The sequence below is a fragment of the Toxorhynchites rutilus genome, chromosome 2 (genome assembly GCF_029784135.1).
Source record: "Toxorhynchites rutilus septentrionalis strain SRP chromosome 2, ASM2978413v1, whole genome shotgun sequence".
Taxonomy (NCBI): domain Eukaryota; kingdom Metazoa; phylum Arthropoda; class Insecta; order Diptera; family Culicidae; genus Toxorhynchites; species Toxorhynchites rutilus.
The window spans coordinates 31,162,401-31,183,691 of record NC_073745.1 but is presented as its reverse complement, the minus strand read 5'-3'; the positions used below and the strand labels follow the sequence as shown (position 1 = coordinate 31,183,691).

General features: G+C 38.3%; 2 protein-coding genes across 2 annotated transcripts in view; one reads left to right on the top strand and one right to left on the bottom strand.

Annotated features, from left to right (window-relative positions):
* LOC129764533 (probable E3 ubiquitin-protein ligase HERC2) overlaps nucleotides 1-2,122 on the top strand; it is a 46,304-nt gene extending 44,182 nt beyond the window's left edge. Inside the window, exon 13 of the mRNA XM_055763711.1 lies at nucleotides 308-2,122. Coding sequence (XP_055619686.1) covers nucleotides 308-316 — 9 coding nt within the window. The 3' untranslated portion in view covers nucleotides 317-2,122. The remainder of the gene's footprint in view (nucleotides 1-307) is intronic.
* A 14,792-nt stretch (nucleotides 2,123-16,914) lies between these two features.
* Nucleotides 16,915-20,626, bottom strand: LOC129764387 (putative nuclease HARBI1). The gene is made up of 5 exons (XM_055763401.1): nucleotides 20,502-20,626; nucleotides 20,168-20,445; nucleotides 17,554-17,714; nucleotides 17,349-17,493; nucleotides 16,915-17,294 (listed from the first exon to the last, which is right to left on the bottom strand). Exons 1-5 carry the CDS (start codon nucleotides 20,561-20,563, stop codon nucleotides 16,915-16,917), a joined length of 1,026 nt encoding a protein of 341 aa, XP_055619376.1. The 5' UTR covers nucleotides 20,564-20,626.
* Nucleotides 20,627-21,291: the final 665 nt, after the last annotated feature.

Genomic DNA, 21,291 nt, shown 5'->3' with positions numbered 1-21,291 from the left:
CGATTTTTGTCAAAAAAAAAGTTTTGTAACCGTAGATTTCAATGTTTAGTGCTATTTGAAAACATTTGGCATCATTTTTTCAAACGCCCCTTAGGTGATTTTACAGGTTTAAAAAATTCAAATTTTGACGTTTCTTTGCGACACTAGTGCATAAAGTCCGATCAAGCTGAAATTTTGCAAAGGGTATTTTTCGACATTTTGCAGGAAGTCCCGTTCGAAAATTCAAAGGTCACTTTCTTCTCATACATTCATTGACACTCTAAACCCCATATTGGCATACTGACAATGGCATATTTCTTTGTTCCAGATTGCTTAAACACAATCGTGCCTCTGCGAGCTTACACGACTGATCACTTTTACAATCCTATAACCAAAAAAACACAAGAAACAAAACAAAGTAAAAAAAAACAAGAATTTCTACCTTTTGAAAAGAATGTTGTGTGCAGTACGAGGTACCGGACCGAGGGAAGTATAAATCCAACTCATTGTAATTATATTAAAGCTAATGCGAAAGCGCTTGTGTCTTCAAAGGCGGTGACTGCAGACTATTTGCACATATATTTCTCTTATTTATGACAATTGTCAAACGTCTTGTATGCATTTAAATCTACTAAACCAAACTATTAGAGATAACGCAAATTGTGAAAGTATACAAAAAACAAAAGAAAACTAAAAAACAAATATGCACTCACCTAATCACACTCATCCAAAGGAAGATATATTTTTCGAGTGTTCTCTGTGCTGCTTATTTTGATTCGTTCCTTATTTGTTCAAACTTCCTGTTGCAAAGCACCTTAGTAGATTCAGCCTCGGAAGCAAACACGCTAACCATACAACCAGATACCCCAGAAGAAGTAGTTGTAGAACGAAACAGGAAGACGCTCTCGTAGATGTTAAACTTCTAAGAATATCGTAAAATAGGCGACCTGAAAAGAGTCTCAACTAAAGAACTAACAATAAAATAAATCGTAAAAAGGGAAATAGTCCCCAACAACAAAAACAAAACAGAGGTAGCGTATCTATTAGCTTCACGTAGAATTGAGCGATATTCTATTCTAACCGTGACTGGGATTGGATTGATTCATATGATCTAAACTGCTGGCAGCATTTAAATATTTCATTTCACGATCCTAGGATTAGAACTTGCGAGTTACATACAACAAATGCCAATTCCTCTCAACTAGACGGAACAATTGAATGAAGACAGTGCGCTGGTGGCATATTTTGAATACATAATTGGGTTAAGAACACGTTAGGAACGAAATATTCCAAAACATTGAACCACAACAGAACGTTATTTCTACGCCACGCAAATATTCAAGCATTCTACTTCTAGTGAACAAGTTAAACTGTAAATGTAGGGTGTATTGATTAATAGTATTGGGACATTAGTATTAACAACAAAAAATAAGCGATGTAGAGTTGTCCCACAAAAAAAAACTAGTTCCAGTTCAATCCCTGGCTAATTATATCATAGATTCATTACACGGTCATACAATGAAATGCCTAGCATTTTGGGAGCCGGCAGCATTACCAGAAGTCTCATCGTCCGAGCTCTCGCGAGCTCTTTTCCCTAGACGAAAATGAATATTAATTTAAAATCTCATTAATTTATTGGTCCATCATTTATTTGTAAGATTAAGATAGTAGAACATCTCCATCGCGAATCAGTCATTCGTTTCTACACACGTTCGCCGCGGATATCACACCGAATTTTCTGTCGCAAGCCCTAAGTTCAGACCGTCAGTATTGTTCCTTTTGATAGTGCATACAGATAGGAAACAAAAACCGTGTGGACATTAGTTTTTTTTTTCTAGTCTATTACAGTGTTGATTTTGGATGGTTGAGTATAGGAAATTAGTGTATGTTAAGACAATGATTCTGCCCACTGAGGAAGTGGGTGGGTCGACCATTTCGTACTGAAAACCCGTACACAAGAAATACTTGAGGTTCCCTAGGAGAAGTATACTCTGTTTTCTTTTTTTCTAATAATTGTAAACTGATAGTTTGCATGAGTGAGCCTGGTTTTACGTTCTGTGATTTTCTTTAAATGTTTTATTCCGTACACAAAACAAAAGCTGATTCAACAATCATATATATGTGTCTTCAGAGAAAAATGTAATACACCGAGAGTTACCTCAATGATCCGAACGTCCCTGTATGCGTGTGAATCATATTCATTTTGCAGAAGGAAAAAATACGGCAAATTTTGTGTATCAAAATATCCCATCGATGCCGGCTGGCTAGGTAGCATCCAGACGCCAAATGAGAGAGAAGCATTCATGTCCCGAAGAAAATCGGAACATCGTATTCTCTTGACGGACGACCTGAAAAGAATTCTAATGCAAATAGAGGCCTCCATAGTTATGCGCCCGATGGTTTGGGAATCTTAAGCTACTTCACAGCCTCGAAAGTTCTTTACTGTATGTTACCCACGAGATACGGATCGAGAAGAGCCCTTCGATGATCATCTATCTGTTATCGATTATCTCGTTGCTCTCTCATCTGGAGCTTCTTAGAATGAGCTTTGGTAGGTGAAAAAAGAAACACTACCAGCATCCGGGCAAAAGATGGTCGGTACCATCATCCAACATCCAACAGGAAACGGTGGAGCACCTTGTTACGCGGAGAAGGTGTTTATAATGTATACAGGCCCGGAATAATCTGTATCTGTTGTCGAAAACGATATCGCTGCAACGATCCGCCGTGTTGGAAACTGTCTCATAAATTGTTGTTGTAGTAATGGCTTCGCACGATAAGAAGTGATGTAGATAACAAGTAAGTGAAAACTTCTCGCATGATGTTTTGAGAACAGGTGATTTCCGATTTTTTTTTTAAATAATTATCGGAATTTATTAATCGGCTCTAATCCGAATAATTGGACCTTCGGTGAGCTCAAACCATAGAATTTTCGATGCGCGATATACAGCTTTACCTCTTGTTAAAGTAGTGAATTTCTAAACATGAAACGTGTTTCTTATTATATAAGATAGGACGAACAAGAAATCATAAAATCTTCACGCGTTGGTCACTGGAATTGACAGTTACAAAATGAAAGAATAAATAGAATACGATTTATTTTTGGATGTCAAAATGTGACTCAAATAAATCTTATCAAATAAATATCTTTGGGAGCTGAGACTAACACTGATATTGTTCAAGTGCTTCTCGTTAAGTGCGCTTTCGTTCTCTCGTTGCGGGCTCAATGAATGCGCAGCAATAACGATACGGGGCTGAACGTGTTAAACATATTTGTCCCATAGTTGACCGCTAATTTTTAATAATTTCAACTCTGATAAGCCTTTTCACAAGATGCAACAAAAACGTACACGGTTGGAAACATTTTCAAATTCACTGTGAAATTTCGAACCGATTTATGAAAATCCCACTCTATCATGAACTGTAACACATCACAATGCAATCTCATTAATGACATCATTAGAATTATTTCCAGCGGCTTTCAAATGACTACGGAGTCCTGGTATCTCCAGCAAAAGCTCCCTTTCCGAACCTTCGTAGTTGCTAGTTTGTCAAATCGACTTTTTTCAGTTCGCTGTCAGGTACTCATAACATGTGTCGAGCTTGAATTGCTTAAAAACATTCGGCTTCTAATTTAGACGATTTCAACCGTTCTTGTATTTCCCGATGAAAATGACTAATGCACTCCAACATTCCCTCTCTCATTTTATCCTATCTTGCTATCTGGAAGTATCTTAGGAATCCTCCTTTCAGTAGCAAATTTTTAATCAATGGATTTAATAAAACCTTCTTAATGACCATGTCGACTAGACTGTTCCTTTCAACGGCGAGAAGAATTACCAATGCGTTAAGTCTGGTCACAACCAGGGCTCTGCATAGTCATAGTCAACTGAGGATAGTCAGCTGACTATCTGACTGACTATATCCATAGTCAGTTAGTAAGGACTTTGGCTTCTTCATGTAGTTTCTCCGCCAAAACAACTGCACAGTCAGTCGGGCGTTTAGTCGCTATCTCCCTCTACCGACTCGACTATATCATTCCATTCTTCCCAGTCAAATTGTCCTCATTACATTTTGAAGTGACTTCTCCCAAAACAAATTCGCTCCTCTCTTTTTCTCTCCCATATACATGTGCATGCATCGATGTTTGAGTTCAACGTGGTTTGGCATACGCTACAGGTGAGCTAGATTCTTTTGTATCGTACACGAAAATTACTTACACGTATAAAATAACGTGCAGTGTGTGTGCGCTATTTTGCACGCCTAATACTAACTAATACTAAGGTCTAAGTTCGTTGGTTTGAGTTCACGATGGGTAGACAATAAACCGTCCATTGATGGAGTAACTTCTTTTTTGCATCAGAAATCATGTTTTCGTTCCTCTTTATATGGACGTAAAAATAATATTGCGTGCGCGGATATGAATTAGTGTTAGGGAGAAATGGAAGTGTGGATTGAAGCCAGTTGAATGAAGAGGCAGATTTGTATTCAATAGTCGAGTCAATTAAAATAACCACTGACTGGACTAGTTCACCAGTCATCCTCGCTAGTCAACGCTAGTCAATTCATTTTCTAGTCAAGTCACTTTTTGTTGGCGGCGACTGTCGAAGCAGTTCTAGTCGAAGCGAAGCTGCTGAGAGTAGAGTCGGTCCTCATTTTTCACTTCCGAAGATTTCGGGCCCTGCTCCTTACTGTCTCCAGTTCCGTTCAATAGAGAAATTTTGACAAAAGTAAAGCGGAAGATGAAGATAAAAAAAATACGTTGTCGAAAACAACGATCACATGCAATGTTGATGATTGACGAGAGAATCGAAGAAAGTATCCAATTTTTTTCAGTATGTGAAAATAGCTCCTTCAATCAATGTATTGGTCTCGCATCATACGCTACCACTGAGTGAGTGAACAAATCCGAGATCGTAATGCACATCTTACAGTACAGTGCGCTAATTGTAAATTGATTCGCCTCCAATTGGACATACCGAGACACCACCCAGTATGTTCAAAATGTCTCCATTAGAGGTGATACTGACCTGTAATTAAATATATCAACAAACACAACACAATGTAAAAAGTTAAAACAGGAAAATCATTGAAAATCTAACAAATAACCATTAGAAAGGTATGCAAAATACATAATCTAGTAAAATTGTTGAAGACACTCCTAAAAATGTATCGTGTTGTAGAGGCTTGCACAAAGGATGTTTACAGAAATTCCAATTAGAGGATCAAAGGTCCAATTATTCTTGCCGCATTACAAGTCTGTCCAAATAGAGGTTAAACCCTATATGTGTGATAAAAGTGCCAAGTTTTGTACCTGCCTATGGCACAATATTATAGGAACTAAGAAAACCCCCAGCAATATACCAGGTAATTTTTAACAGAGGGTGCAGAGGTAAATATCTAATTAAGAAGTCTGGTTCATGGAAATATCCACACAGATGTGACATGAGATTGATAGCAAGAATTTCTCTATTATGCATGTAGTCAATCAGCCGTTCCATGCTAAACCGACATAGGTTTTCTCTGATTTTCATAACAATTTGTAGTTTTGTTCCTTCTCGCAAAATATTTGACCCGTATTTTTTATTTTTTCATTAAGTGTCCATTTCCATTTTAGGGTGTTCCGAAGAATCTAGTTTTACCTTTTTTTTAAAACAAATGACTTTTTTCATAAATTCATATCTTTGAACTTCTAAACCGATAAAGATGATCGACATATCAAATTAAAGCCATCTCTGATTTTTGTATATGTTATGTGAAAAATCATCAGCTTTCTAGAAAAAATATAGCGCCCTTGGTCCCAAAACCATGTTAACTATAAAAACACAAAAACAATTGATAATCACGAAAACAAGATCATTTTTTCCCAAGTGTAATATTTTTTCAAAGAAGTCCAGCTCATTAGCTTCAATTTGATATATTGATCATCAGAATCGGTTAAGTATTTCAAAACCTATGAATTTTCGAGGATAAGAAAATGGAGAAAAACTTTTCTTCGAACTATCGGTTAACTGTGAAAAATCATAACATAAAAAAGAAATAGAACACATTTCCGATTTTGGGATATTTTATATAAAAAATCCTCAGCTTTCAAGAAAAACTATAAAGAATATATAGCGCCTTTGGTCCCGAAACCATGTAAACTTAAAAGCAGATACAATCAAAATAAGAAAGAAAAGAATTTTTTCAAAAAAGTCATTCTTGGAAAAAAAAACTGGGAAAACATTATTTTTCGGATCACCCCAAAATTGAAATGGGTAAAATAAAAAAACATACGGGTCTAACGGTTTTGCGATAAGGAACAAAACTACCAATTTTGATGAAAATCTGAGAACCATTATATCGGTTTGGCATGGAATGGCTGCAATATGGACCAGTTTTCACATGGAGTATGATCATGTTTTTAGCGATCGTTGGAACATGAATACGGTACAGTAATATTTCGAATATATTTCAGTTCTTGTCAAATAGTTTCAGTTGTATAAGAAAAAATGAGCTTTTAATGTAAATCCGAAGGATCAAATAACGTTACGTTCCAGCATGTTGTCCACTACATCTTCCAACAAATTGTCATTCATTTTAATGACCATTATGTCTTCAATGGATACATTACTCAGCCGCATACGAGAAACAGTCAGTATATATTTCATCTGACTGAATAGCCGTCCAACTGTTACTTGAGACGATGGTGCCGATAATACTACCATTGCCAAGCGATATATGCGGGGACTCGAGTACTTTCTTTTATTCCAATGGTGAAGTATATCAAAATGGGATGGTGTAGAATCGTTGACATCTAGTTGGGATGACTGAACCGCAGGTGCATCTGATTGAGTTTTGTTCATAGCACACGTGGATTGCTGTACAGAGCTGTTGAAGCTAACAGATGATTGCACAGTATTACCAACCATGATATTACCTTTGTTTGTTTTCTAGCTTCATCAGATCAAATATTAAGGATTCCTTCGATGAACTATCGGCTGAACTGGAAGCAAGCGCGTCTTGGCTTCGTTCATTAGAAAAGTTCATCAAGCAGTCCTCCACGAAGCCGCTGTTATTTAACGTTGCTGCATTTGTACATTGTTCCTCTCGCATTCCTTGCATGTAATCGAGTCGCTTGTTCAATGCGATGAGATATTCCTAAAAGTCACAACATATAGTTCAGCATATAGTGTGTCGTATATTTTTATAAGGATTATTTCTACCTGTGCATCTTTCTTATCGCATGGACCTAATCGACCGGATCCAGCAAAATTAAATCGTGGATCATGATACAAACAGGCCTTGAAGGCCATGCTGGTTCTTAGTTTATGGATTCTTTTTTCCATTGATGTCAAAAGTTTTGCTGCCAATGTATTTCCCTGTTCCTTAATAACATGTATCTCAGCTTGACATATCAATTAGTCAGCATATAGTTCGGAGAGGGGAACGTGGTCTTTCTGTAACTTCAACGTCAACACATAAATCGGTTCGAATGCTTGACAGAAACGATCTATAAAGTGCCAATGTTTGCTCAAATCTTAAAACAACAAGTTGTAAGTTGTTTTATAAGTTGTAAGTCGGACAAAGTGAAGAAGACAAATATTCACCTAGCGATAGATCATGGCTCTGTAAGGTTGTCAGAAATGGCTTCGTCTTTAATACCTGCAGATAACTTCGTAGGATGAACCATACACCCCGACGGGTTTCGTTCACCTTCGGGGGTAGAGGGATTCTATGCAATACAAAAAGTTCTCTATTATTCTTGTGGTGCATTGTCAAGCAAATTGTATTTATCTGTGTCAATCTTGCTTTGTACTGCTTGATGACATCATACGCCACTATTTGTGCAGTAGGGGCACCGCACCTTATGCTGTTTAAAATTTCGAGCTCTTCGTTGTCATCATCATTGACCAAATATGAGCAGTTCCGCCTTGTCCGTTCTCAAAATCGTCTAATTCTACATTTCCTTCGCTTGTAGTCGCGATTTCGATATCGTCTTCGTCGATGTTTTCCTCGTAACTATCAGTTTCTTCGTCGATACCACGGTTATACTCATTCAACATTTTGAACTCATCAGGTAGCATACTGCTTAGAGAAACCTCGTCATCGAAAGCAGACTTCGACAAACTTTTCAAAAGCGGTATACTAGCACACATATTGGTACCATTATCATAGGCTATAGCGAATATCTGATCAATTCCCAGGCCAAATTCATTCAATACCTGCAGAATCACTTTGCCTAAGTTTTCTTTTGTTTGTCGCTCATTCATTTCGTGTACAGCTTCAAAAAAGAGAGAAAAAATAAATTGAACTATGACACTCTTTCCAGCGTGGAAATTTTATATAATTTTATATATCCATTTATTTAGATAGAACTCACCTACATGCCTAATTTGCACTTTGCCCTCTGTGTTCATATATTGAGCGTTGATACCAAACACTGATCGGCCACGCCGAGATGCGGAATCAATTTTTAAACTTATCATTTGTTTCTCGAACTGTGAGCGCAGAGTTTCACGTATTGTAGCAACAGCTATTTTAACGTATTCCGCAATACGATGACGTGTCATCAAATTTCCACATGCCTTCAATACGGGATGAATCAACGTTTTAGACCCGGTCCAGTCAATAAAATAGAATGGCAAATTATTGACTGTTACGAGCTGAAGCAGTCCGAGAAACGCATTTATCTTTTCTATGTCCACAAGCAGCCTGGACACTTTTTGCACCTTTTACACAGGTTGCTCTTCCTCTTTTTCGTTCAACGCCAATTCTTTCAATACGTTTGGATGGATTTTATGGATGTGTCTTTTAAAATTACCTGTGTTGAACGATTGTTGTGCGTAATGACATTTTCGAGTCCACTGTCCACTGCACATCTAAAAGTGATATTTTCACCGCACTTTATTTGTTCTACCACTTTTAGAATCTTTTGTTTTTGTTTTGTTTTTGCGCGACAAAAATCTCTCACAAAGTAATTCGATCGAAAGATTCAAAACTTAGCACCCAATCGGATCAGGAAACAAGAGTAAAGCGATGACAGACGGCCTGATTCTGCGTGACGTGTGAGGTGAGATGACAATTGTCACACGCGATTCCACCAGGCGTATGCCGTGAGAAATCTCACTTGAATGAACTCTCACCGCTCTAAAATATACGTGACGATTGTCACATGAACTGGGATTTTTAGGTGACAATCGTCGATATGTCTTGAGGTGTCGACAGCGCATAAAAACAAACGAAAAATGGAAGAGGAATAATAAGTGTCATTTTGGGTCGTATAGAGTCGATAGTAATAGTATTGTAAAGGGTGTGTCACATCAAATTGCATCACGGAAAAAACGCTGTAGAAATTCGCCCAGTAGACCGATCCTTTTGAAAATTTTAGACAGTAAAATAAAAACTATTAAACAACTTTTGGCATTTTCTTTTTATTCATACTTCGAGCCCAAGCCCGTATGCTCGCACCTTCCTCTTTACCCCGTCCATAAGGTTCTGTACAACGTCAGGTTGTAGTTTTTTTTGAACAGAAATCCATTTTCTCTTGAAATCCGCCTCCGATTTGGCAACTTTTGGGTTCTTCCGGAGGGCCTGCTTCATAATCGCCCAATATTTCTCTATTGGGCGAAGCTCCGGCGCGTTGGACGGGTTCATTTCCTTTGGCACGAAGGTGACCCCGTGGGCTTCGTACCATTCCAACATGTCCTTTGAATAGTGGCACGAAGCGAGATCCGGCCAGAAGATGGTCGGGCCCTCGTGCTGCTTCAATAGTGGTAGTAAGCGCTTCTGTAGGCACTCCTTAAGGTAAACCTGCCCGTTTACCGTGCCGGTCATCACGAAGGGGGCGCTCCGCTTTCCGCAAGAGCAGATCGCTTGCCACACCATGTACTTTTTGGCAAACTTGGATATTTTCTGCTTGCGAATCTCCTCCGGAACGCTGAATTTGTCCTCTGCGGAGAAGAACAACAGGCCCGGCAGCTGATGAAAGTCCGCTTTGACGTAGGTTTCGTCGTCCATTACCAGGCAATGCGGCTTCGTCAGCATTTCGGTGTACAGCTTCCGGGCTCGCGTCTTCCCCACCATGTTTTGCCTTTCGTCGCGGTTAGGAGCCTTCTGAACCTTGTATGTACGCAGGCCCTCCCGCTGCTTGGTCCGCTGGACGAATGAACTTGACAAATTCAGCTTATTGGCGACATCCCGGACCGAACTTCTCGGATCACGTCTAAACTGCTTAACTGCGCGCTTGTGATCTTTTTCACTGCCGGAGCATCCATTTTTGCCTTTCTTCACCTTCCGGTCGATGGTTAGGTTCTCGAAGTATCGTTTAAGTACTCTGCTGACCGTGGATTGGACGATTCCCAGCATCTTACCGATGTCCCGATGTGACAACTCCGAATTCTCGAAATGAGTGTACAAGATTAATTCACGACGCTCTTTTTCGTTCGACGACATTTTTCCAAATTTACGTAAAATTGACAGTGAAGCATGGCCAACGTGATCTATACACTCTTATCTGATTATAAAACCAAAGCTGATAATATAATTCCTAAAAATTAAATTTCTACAGCGTTTTTTCCGTAATGCAATTTGATGTGACACACCCTTTATGTTTCAATAAATTCAATTTATCATCAATTTTCACAGTGCGAGTGACGAATTGCAAGTAGTTGAATTTTTGTGAAAGCGGTAGTGAATCTGTTATCCCTCAATCGGACGAATAAGCACACCGGAATTGTTTCCATTTCATGAAATCTATTTATTTTCTCTAAAATATATCTATCACATGGATCTTGTGTTTCATTTATCTAGTCGCGAGTCATCATCACCGAACTGCATATCCATTTCAGGAGCCGTGGTATACGCCGGAGCCGGAGCCAGAGCAACAATTTAGCACTGAGAGCGCAGTGAGCAGCAGCAACTACGACCAAAATAAACAATAATGTTAAACTTTACAGGATACAATCAACCGTTTCACTAAATCTCAATCAAATACTTGCAAATTCGGCAGAATGTCCTGATACACAACGAAATTTTTATGCTAACAACACGCCAAGTTAAATCAGATCTATAGATACGGTACTGACTGAAGCAAAACAAATATCTGACTTCTCTGAGCGAAACAAATAAAATTCTGGGATGCCAGATGTTTTTTCTCAAATATATGCGATACAAATTTGAAATATTTGTAAATATGTGCTAATGTCTGACATACCAGCCAGTTTTGTTTATAACTTGGAATCAATAATGTTGTGTCACTATTTTAAACAGCCTGCAGTAGGAATAAAAGGTTGTGACAAAAGTTAAATGTCTGCAAATTCGTGAACATATGTGCGAATGTGGCATCTCTGATTAGATTTGGCAACCAGCGGAATGAACACCTTGTCACTTGCTGTTCATCCTCTCACATACATAAAATGAACCTCCCACGGCATGCGATACGACTGTAGGAATAGAGTGAGGAGAGTTGCGTGATGGTGATGTGACAAGTGTCATCTCACCTCACACGCCACGCAGAATCAGGCCGAGAAACTAACGAACGAATCATGAAATTATACACACGAGCATCGATGCACATGCACACAGTTGCCAGGCGATCGGCCTGATTCTACGCGGCGTGTGAGGTGAGATGACAATTGTCACATCACCATCACGCAACTCTCCTCACTCTATTCCTACAGTCGTTTCGGATGCCGTGAGAGGTTCATTTGATGTATGTGAGAGGATGAACAGCAAGTGACAAGGCGTTCATTCTGCTGGTTGCCAAATCTGATCAGAGATGCCACATTAGCACATGTGTTCACGAATTTGTAGACATTTAACTTTTATCATAACCTTTTATTCCTGCTGCAGGCTATTTAAAATAGTGACAAAACATTATTGATTCCATATGATAAACGAAGCTGGTCAGTATGTCAGACATTAGCACATATTTACAAATATTTCAGATTTTTATCGCATATATTTGAGAAAAAACATCTGGCATCCCAGAATTTTATTTGTTTCGCTCAGAGAGGTCAGATATTTGTTTTGCTGCAGTCAGTACCGTATCTATAGATCTGATTTAACCTGGCCTGTTGTTAGTGTATCAGGACATTCTGCCGAATTTGCAGGTATTTGATTTAGATTTGGTGAAACAGTTGATTGCATCCTGTAAAGTTTAGCATTTTTGTTTGTTTTGGTCGTAGTTGCTGCTGCTCTCTGCACTCTCAGTGTTAAATTGTTGCTCTGGCTCCGGCTCGGGCATATACCACGGCTTCTGAAATGGATATGCAGTTCGGTGACGATGACTCGCGGATAGATAGATGAAACACAAGACCCCATATGATAGATATATTTTAGAGAAAATAAATAGATTTCATGAAATGAAAATAATTTCGGTGTGCTTATTCGTCCAATTGAGGAATAACAGACTCACTACCGCTTTCACAAAAAAAACAAACTACTTGCAATTTGTCTTTCGTACTGTGAAAATTGAAGATAAATTGAATTTATTGATACATATAATACCATTACTATCGATTCTATACGACCCAAAAAAACACTTATTATTCCTCTTCCTTTTTTCATTTGTTTTCATGCACTGTCGACACCTCAAGACATGTCGACGATTGTCACCTAGAAATCCCAGTTCATGTGACAATCGTCACGTATATTTGAGAGCGGGAATAAAGTGAGAGTTCATTCAAGTGAGATTTCTCACGGCATACGCCTGGTGGAATCGCGTGACATAAGTGACAATTGTCATCTCACCTCACACGCCACGCAGAATAAGGCCGGATGACACTCAGGCGTCGTGCACAAATAACGTAACGCTAAAAATTCGGATTTTGGACCCCCTCCCCCCTACGTAACGCGATTTCCTATCTCTAATACACAGAAAGTAACCTCAGCCCCGCGTCGGTCCCTGGTGACTGGAAAGCAGCCTCGAGCCCCGCGTCGGTCCCTGGTGACTGGCACTGAATATTCCGTCTTTTTTACGCCGATCTCACCAGACCGACAGTAGACTATTCGTTCGGAGAGTGTCGGCATTGGGAACGGCAACAACAAAGTTTCAAAATGATATTCAGATAAGTCCGCTATCGATTCGCTGAGACCGACACGGGCCAGTCGAAGAGCTCATTGTCGGTCTTCTATTTAGGTCGGTGCTCAACGTGTTAAATACAAATAGTTGAATTTTTAAAAATCAATCCATTTTCGTTGAACTTTTTGTAGGTTTGGACAGATTTTAAATTAAAAGTAAAACGCAAGCTCGCACATAACAAACGCGAGACAGAAGCGACTGATGGCGGACCCAACCAATTCATAAATTTATCATCGACAGAGGAAGCGGTAGTAAATTTGTTGTCTCTCGATTGCGCGGTTTACCCATCAGGTGAGTATTTTCATTATGACAAATCTCATGCCAACTCGTCTTAGGAGTAATTTTTTCAATAAAACCTACTTTTCATCCATTGACCAAAATTTTGTAGGTATTATATTTTTTGAGTTATAATTTATTGTAAAAATTCATGAAACATTTTTTTGGCACTTTTTAAAAAGTAGTCTAATTTTTTTTTAATATTTCAAGTATGCAAAGCTGCTTAAAAGACCCTTAAAAGAGGTGTTTACACCCACAACGTTTCACTGATATCTGAGATGGTGTTAACGGCCAGTCGAGTTGGCATGAAATTCGTTTTAAATTAATTTGGAATTAATTCAAAAACTACAATAAATCGATCACATAGGTTCTGTTTTAGGTTTATCCAGTCTTATGTCATCACTGGAAATACCAATACCCCCGATGAACGATGTGAATGAGCAAGGCTCTCAGTTAGATGAGTTACAAACAGACGATATTGAGAACGCAAAGAACAACAGAAATCATGAAAGCCAAAACAGACGCAAGCGTGAAATTCTCGACAATACAGACAACCGCCTAAATATGTTAGTTGAGCAAACAAAGTACCTCAAGCGAATGGTTGCAAACTCCGAAGAATGTGCCCGTTATGCAAGGAAGACGTTCAAGCTCAGAGAACAACAGGCCAAGGAATTGTCAGGCGTACAAGTTGCGAAAGGAGAAGCAGAGGCAGGAGGAGTTGCAATATAAAATACAGCTGTTGGAATATATAAAGAAGAAGTTATGTCTACTAGAACGCAAAGCAGGGAAGAATGAAGACTAAATAAATATTATTATACATTTGCTAACTGGAACGAATCAGGGAAATGAAGTATATGAAGCTCCTTTGAAATAAACTATGTTAATCTGAAATTTTCTGGAAGTTTGAAGGATTTGTGATTCAAATGATGGAAATCACTGGTATATATATGTACACGATCGCGCGCAATAGATATTCACAATTGATTAAGAAAACTCGTTGTGAATATATTCAGAGGAAGATTGATCAGCATCAAAACAACAGCAAAGAGTTATGGAAAATTTTGAAATCCTTATTAAAGCCTAGCAATATCATACCACGGTCCATAACTTTTAATGGTACATTTGAACAGTCTGAACAGGCAATAGCATCTAAGTTTAACGATTATTTCATCAATAGTGTTTCATTGATCAACCAATCCATTGAACTGGTCGATGAACCTGATGAAATAAAACAACCCGTCAATAGTAGTTGTAGATTTGAGTGTTTGCACCCAATTACAATAGACAAACTTAGAAGTATTTGCTTTTCTTTAGGAAAAACGGCTGGAGTAGATAATGTTAACGCTAGAGTTATTCAAGATTGCTTCCATGTCATTGATTACATCTTGCTGGACCTTATTAATAAATCTTTATCAACTGGGCATGTGCCTCTGGTATGGAAGGAATCCCTAATAGTCCCCATTCAGAAGGTTGCTGGAACGATTAAATCCGAAGAGTTTCGTCCCATCAACATGTTGCACACATTAGAGAAAATATTGGAACTAGTTGTTAAAGGCCAGCTGTTGGACTATTTAAACCGCAACGCTTTGCTAATACCAGAACAATCGGGATATCGGGAAGGTCATTCCTGTGAAACCGCATTGAATTTGGTGTTAGCAAAATGGAAAGAGAAATTAGAATCTATTAGAATCTATTAGGAAATTAGGATCTAAAACGCGCTTTCGAGACAATTGCTAGGCCCTTGTTGTTGAATACGATTAAGCGCTTTGGAATTACGGGTACTGCATATAAATGGTTTGAAAGCTATTTGTATGACAGAACTCAAAGGACTATTTTTAACGATTTCATTTCCAGTCCCGTAGGGAATAATCTTGGAGTACCTCAGGGAAGTGTATTAGGGCCCCTTTTATTCATTATGTACATTAATGACATGTGACGAGTTTTACGATTTTGTGACATCAATCTTTTTGCAGATGATACTGTGTTATTCATTGCAGCTAATGATTTAAATCAGGTCGTGCTACATTTGAATGGAGATTTACATTCTTTAAGTAGATGGTTGAAGTATAAGCAGTTAAAATTGAACATAAATAAAACTAAATACATGGTAATCTCGCGAAATCGTTCTAATGAAAACGTCTCTATTGTAATTGATGATGAGACTATTGATCGTGTTCGGGAAATTAAATATCTTGGTGATTATTGATGACAAACTCAAGTTCAACACTCACATTGACAATGTCATCAAGAAAATTGCCAAAAAGTATGGAATCTTATGTCGATTGAAAAACGATTTGACCATTCACAGCAAAATACTACTGTACAAATCAATCATCTCTCCTCATTTAGACTTTTGTTCTTCCATTCTATTTTTAGCCAATGACACACAAATATCGAGGTTACAGCGCTTGCAGAATAAAATAATGCGATTGATTCTAAAATGTAATAGGTTCACTTCCTCATCTTTGATGCTGGACGCTCTGCAATGGTTATCCGTGAAGCAAAGAATTGTTTATTTAACTATGGTGTTCATTTTTAAAGTAGTAAACGGTTTGCTGCCACGATATTTGAGTGATCGAGTTGAAAGAGGAAGTGATTTTCATAGATATAACACTAGAAACGCGAATGAATTAAGAACACCTCATTACTTGTCATGTGCTTCACAAAATTCGTTGTATTTCAAAGGAATAAATGTTTTCAACTCGATGCCAAGACATATTAAATGCGCAACAACACTAACAGAATTCAAGAGGCACTGTATTTCACACATTAAAGCTGTATTTTCTTAACAGCCGAATAATGTTTTTTCTTATTTTTGACGAATTATAGTAACTGACGAAGTTTTATACGAACGGATAACTTTGTGTGGACAGTTTATTGTAGATTTTATTTATATATTTTTTTTAATGAATACTTTATCTGACGAAGTTTTTTTAACGGATTATATGTGGAATTTGTTTTTTTTTCAATATTATTTGTTTTTTTAATTTGTATTTATCAGTATTATGTCTGTCATGATCTTGGTGATGATGGACTATTTTTATTTTTCATTTTGTTGTTTTCTTATGTATAAGTTTAAAAAAAAAATAAAAGTAGTCTACATAAGTTTGAGCCTCGCGCGCGTCTCACAGATATAAAGGATATAAAATAAAAGTTTTTGTGAGAGCCGGTCTAGGATTTATCCGTAATGGAAAATTTCTCGACTTCTCTGGATGGGGATAGTCATTGTCTGTCCAAAACTAGGCTGGCGGTTGGACTCGTGCTCTGGTGGACCAATTGGCTGCAAGGGCCTCGTCGGGACCGTATCGGCTCAGTGGAGGATGAGACTGAGTATTGGCTTCTCTTTTGATAATGTAATAAAATAACATTTTTTGAATTTATATCTGTAGGTAAAATCAGTTCGTTTTTTTTTTGGTAAACTGATTTCAAAGCTAAGAAAAAAGTTAATATCTTCTAGATATCTCGTCTTGCTCAAACCTCTGTAGGGGAAGGTGGCGGGACCATCATCATCATCATCATCATCATCATCATTGAGATTTGGTTTTGTTGAAGTGATTTTTATATCAATATATAATTTTCACAAAACTATTATAATGTTAAGTAATGGAGCTCAAAATTTGTTGTCGAATGTCGATGGCTGAAATGTTGATTTCATCATTTGGTGCAGTTTCAATCATTTCATCATTTTCTATCGACAACCAGTCTTCGTCATTTGTCGGTACATTGAACTGCAGCCTAAGATTGTGTAGAGCACAACACACGTTCACAATCCGTGTTGCCTTCTCTGGTTTGTAGTGCAGTTGGCGAGCGCCTAAAGTGCATCGAAATACATTTTTCATGACTCCGATGGTTCTCTCAACAATCATCCTTGTTTTTGAATGTATTTCATTGAATTTGGTGTGTTGAAAATTTGGTGCACTGATAGAAGTGCGAAACGGTGTAATCAAATAGGGCTTCAAAGGGTATCCAGCATCTCCTGTAATTAAACTTTTTTTTTGTTCAACCATGCACATTGTTTGAAAATGCTTACCTAAAAGCCACGTATTTCTTTCTCCATTTTCGTGCTTCTCATTTAGTACACTATCTAATGGACTTTTATTCCAAATAAAGGAATCATGGTTAGAACCAGGGTTGTTGGCATCTACGTAGCGAATTCTTTGTTTATGATCACAGATCTATACAAAATAAAGAAGCAAATAATAGAGATCTTAACAATATATCGGAGAAATACATACCAACATGACGTTCAAACTGTGAAATCCTTTTCTATTGTAATATAAATGCTGAACATTAGCACAAGGCGAAATAATCCGAATATGGGTACCGTCAACGCACCCAATTACTCCTGGGAATCCTGTTCTCTTATAAAAGCCATATTTAATCGCGTTTTTTGACGTAGGACTACGTCTAACCGGAAGATATAGGGGGTGAAATGGAAATCTAGGCACTGAACAAGTAGGAAAAAATGCAAGATTTGGAACGCTTATAACTCGAGCATTTCTCAATAGATCGCAAAGGTTTTTGCATCAATTGATAGGAAATATATCTACGCATCTATCATAATGAATAACATTTCATTTTTCTTGAGATAAATAATTGAATAATTGTGAAATATCAAGCATTGTCAAAATGCACTATGTGCCCATTTTTGATTGGTTCATTTTGTGCTCCTCAAATCGTACCGACCAAAACGGGCAACCAGAGCAGCAGCGAAATAGAATGAAGCACGATTGGAAAGGAAAAAGAAAAAAAATGAACGAAACATTGGTCGCAGTCTCACACATGCGTAATTCTCGAGCCAGCCAGTCAGCTTAAAAATCCCCGCTCCGCTGCCTTAACGATCATTCTCATTCAAACCGTACACCACATCGGTTCGCATCACAACACATCAACAAACCAACCCTAGCAGCCATGTCTGGACATGGTAAAGGAGGAAAAGTGAAGGGAAAGGCAAAATCCCGCTCGAACCTTGATCTGGAGTTCCCGCTCGTGTTGATCTGGAGTTCCCCGCAAGGGTAGCTAGACCGAGCGCGTTAGTACCAGTGCACCAGTCCACCTAGAAAAACCGCATTCAGAACAGAACACATTCAGTTCGGTGGACATCAAGACAACAACTGGCAGTTGCAGCGAGTGGCGAATGGCAAACGCAATCGCAAAACGGCAGCAGGTAGCAGAAGAACAAAGTTTGTTCTTTGTGTTTGTGTTTGTTCTGCTTTGGTGGCAAATTCAGAACAAGGCGGCATCGAGGGCGTTCGAAATGGTTTTTTTCAAAATCACGAGTACAAAGTTTTCTAAATTGGAACAATTCCATAAAACAAGGCGCTTTTCAGGGCCATTAAACCTTCCAAAAAAGAGTTTAGGAAATACAGTTCAATGCTTTCTAAAACATTATCCAAAATAATAATAAAACACAAATTGATTTTTTCATAATTTGTTTGCCAGGATCTGAAGAGTATGTGAATTTGGCATTTGTTCTGAGCTTATTGATAGTTGGGGACTTTCCTGATTATTTAATTTTCATTAATTAATTCTTAAATTGTTTCCAGATTGAAAGTACAGTAATTTACAATTAGTTCGAAATTTAGCTAGTTGGACGGACATGTAATACGACTTATTTAGTTGGACATTTTTGTAAACATAGAGATCCAAATTATGACCCCACATTGAAAGTCGACACTGTACCACTGTCATTGCAATTACAGGTTAAAATCGCCTCCAATACGACACTGAGTGGCGCTTCGGCACGTCGCATTGAATGTAATTTACTGTACAATATGTCACAAAGCTGGATAGAAAGAAATTTTCCAACTGTGAAAGCTGTGGCGAGTGGCAACAAATCGCTAAACAGGAAGGTTTAGCCGAACAAGATGGGGATATCGAGTGATAACAAAACAATAAACTCTTTAGATTGAAGATAATTTTGTGATCCTGAAAAGGACCCTTTTTAGCCTGCATGTGAATCCAACGAGCGAACAAATCGTAATGAATGTATTTTTCTGCCATCGCTCCCTTTTAACGCTCATTCGTTCGTCTCGTTGGACTCGCCCCTCTGGCTGAGTCTGCCGATTTGTCTCCATCCTGTGAGTGTGTACCGCTAGAGTATAAAACACGCGGACCCCAAAAAAAATTCTTATTTTCTTTCAAACCGTAAACCCGTGTGGTTGTACGGCATCGGCATCGTGGACGTAACAAAGGAGGACAAGTTAAGGGAAAGGCAAAGTCCCACTCGAATCGTGCAGGTCTCCAGTTCCCTGTTGGTCGCATTCACTGATTGCTCCACAAGGGTAACTAGGCCGAACGGATTGGTGCCGGAGCACCAGTATACCTAACAGAGATTATAGAGTTTCGGCCGTCGGAGTGCTCGAGTTGGCTTGCAAAGCTGCTCACGACAATCAGAAAACCCGCATCAAGAACAGAGCAGCTTCAGTTCGGCGCTCATCAAGGCAACAATTAGTTTCAGTGAGTGGCAAAGTGTTTCTCCGGCACGTCGCATTAAATGTAATTTACTGAACAATATGTCACAAGCTGGATGGGAAGAAATTTTCCAACTATGAAAGCTGTGGCGAGTGGCAAACGCAATAGCTAAACAGGAAGGTTTAACCGAACAAGATGGGAATATCGAGTGATAACAAAAACACAACACCAAAGGTTCTTTTCAGAACCATCAACATATTCATAAAGAGTAAACAGTAAACTAATCCATTTTTCAGGTAGATAGGTAGGTATTCACGTAGGAGAAGGAAATAAAACAATATATTTAAAATATATATTTAACAAAAGCTGTCCCCTTTGTATAGTCCTACGTCACTCCGGTTATGTCCCCGACATTACCCACCCGTCTTTTTTCCTCTTCATCCAGAGGAAATTGTATGGAAGTTGGACAAACTTCCGTTTCCAAAATGGAAATTATGGATGCTAAAGCCTTCGACAGTGTAAGTTGCGCCATTCCCGCGAACAAATCATTTGCTACGCCTCTTTGGTAACTGCCTTCAGCGAAGAATATCAACGCTGCTGATAGTTTAATTATTGGCAGCACCGATGAAGATCCAACAACCACTGATTTTCTCTCAACTATATTCAGTAGATATTTAAAAAGATCTTTTGAGACTCGAAAACAATTTACAAACCTGAAATCAGACCCAAATTAAAAATTGAATTGTGTTCAATTTGAATAAAAACTTACGTATCATGCGGTATCTCGAGAGGATTACATTTGTCTCTCAGTTTCCGTCTTTCCAGGCGCATAATTGTAGTCTACATATACGAACCTTCGTCATCATCGTCGTCATCAGTCCACCAAAACTCAAAAGAACTCATAGCGATTGATACTTACTCTAGTTTCAATTCAAATTCCACTTTTTTAGAAGCAAACTCAATTCTAAACAAGGCACTATCAGTAGAGATGCCAGATTTGAAGCTATGACTTCATTTTTGAGAAGTTTGGCTTACTGTGAAGGTATTTCCATCATGATTTTTTTTAAATTCACCTGGCATCCCTGATGCACTAACAACACAAAAATCCGAATTCACCGATTTGATAACCAGTCGAATGAACGCCTCGTCTCTTACGATTCATCCAGTCACTTATTAAGAAATGAACCTTTTACTTGAAGTGAGTGAACTTTTGGAATCGGGTGAAATGATTCCTGTGATGGTGAAGTGACAACTGTCGTTCCGTATCACCCGATGCGCAGAATAGACCAAACTGTATTCATTCGTTGTTTCTCTCGACACGTCAATTTTCTCTTCCACGGGTGATGCAAAACATATGATTGAGTGCGTTGAATGAATGCAACGAACGCTCGTTGATACGATTGGAACCATCCTTGATCACATGAAAAATTGGAAACAAATGAAAAATTTAGGCAATTTATTCCGAATAACGATGCTTGATTTGTTTTTTTCACCTATATTCCAGACGATAAGAATTTTCCGATTCATAGAATCATGAGCAAAATAAACCCATTTGAACC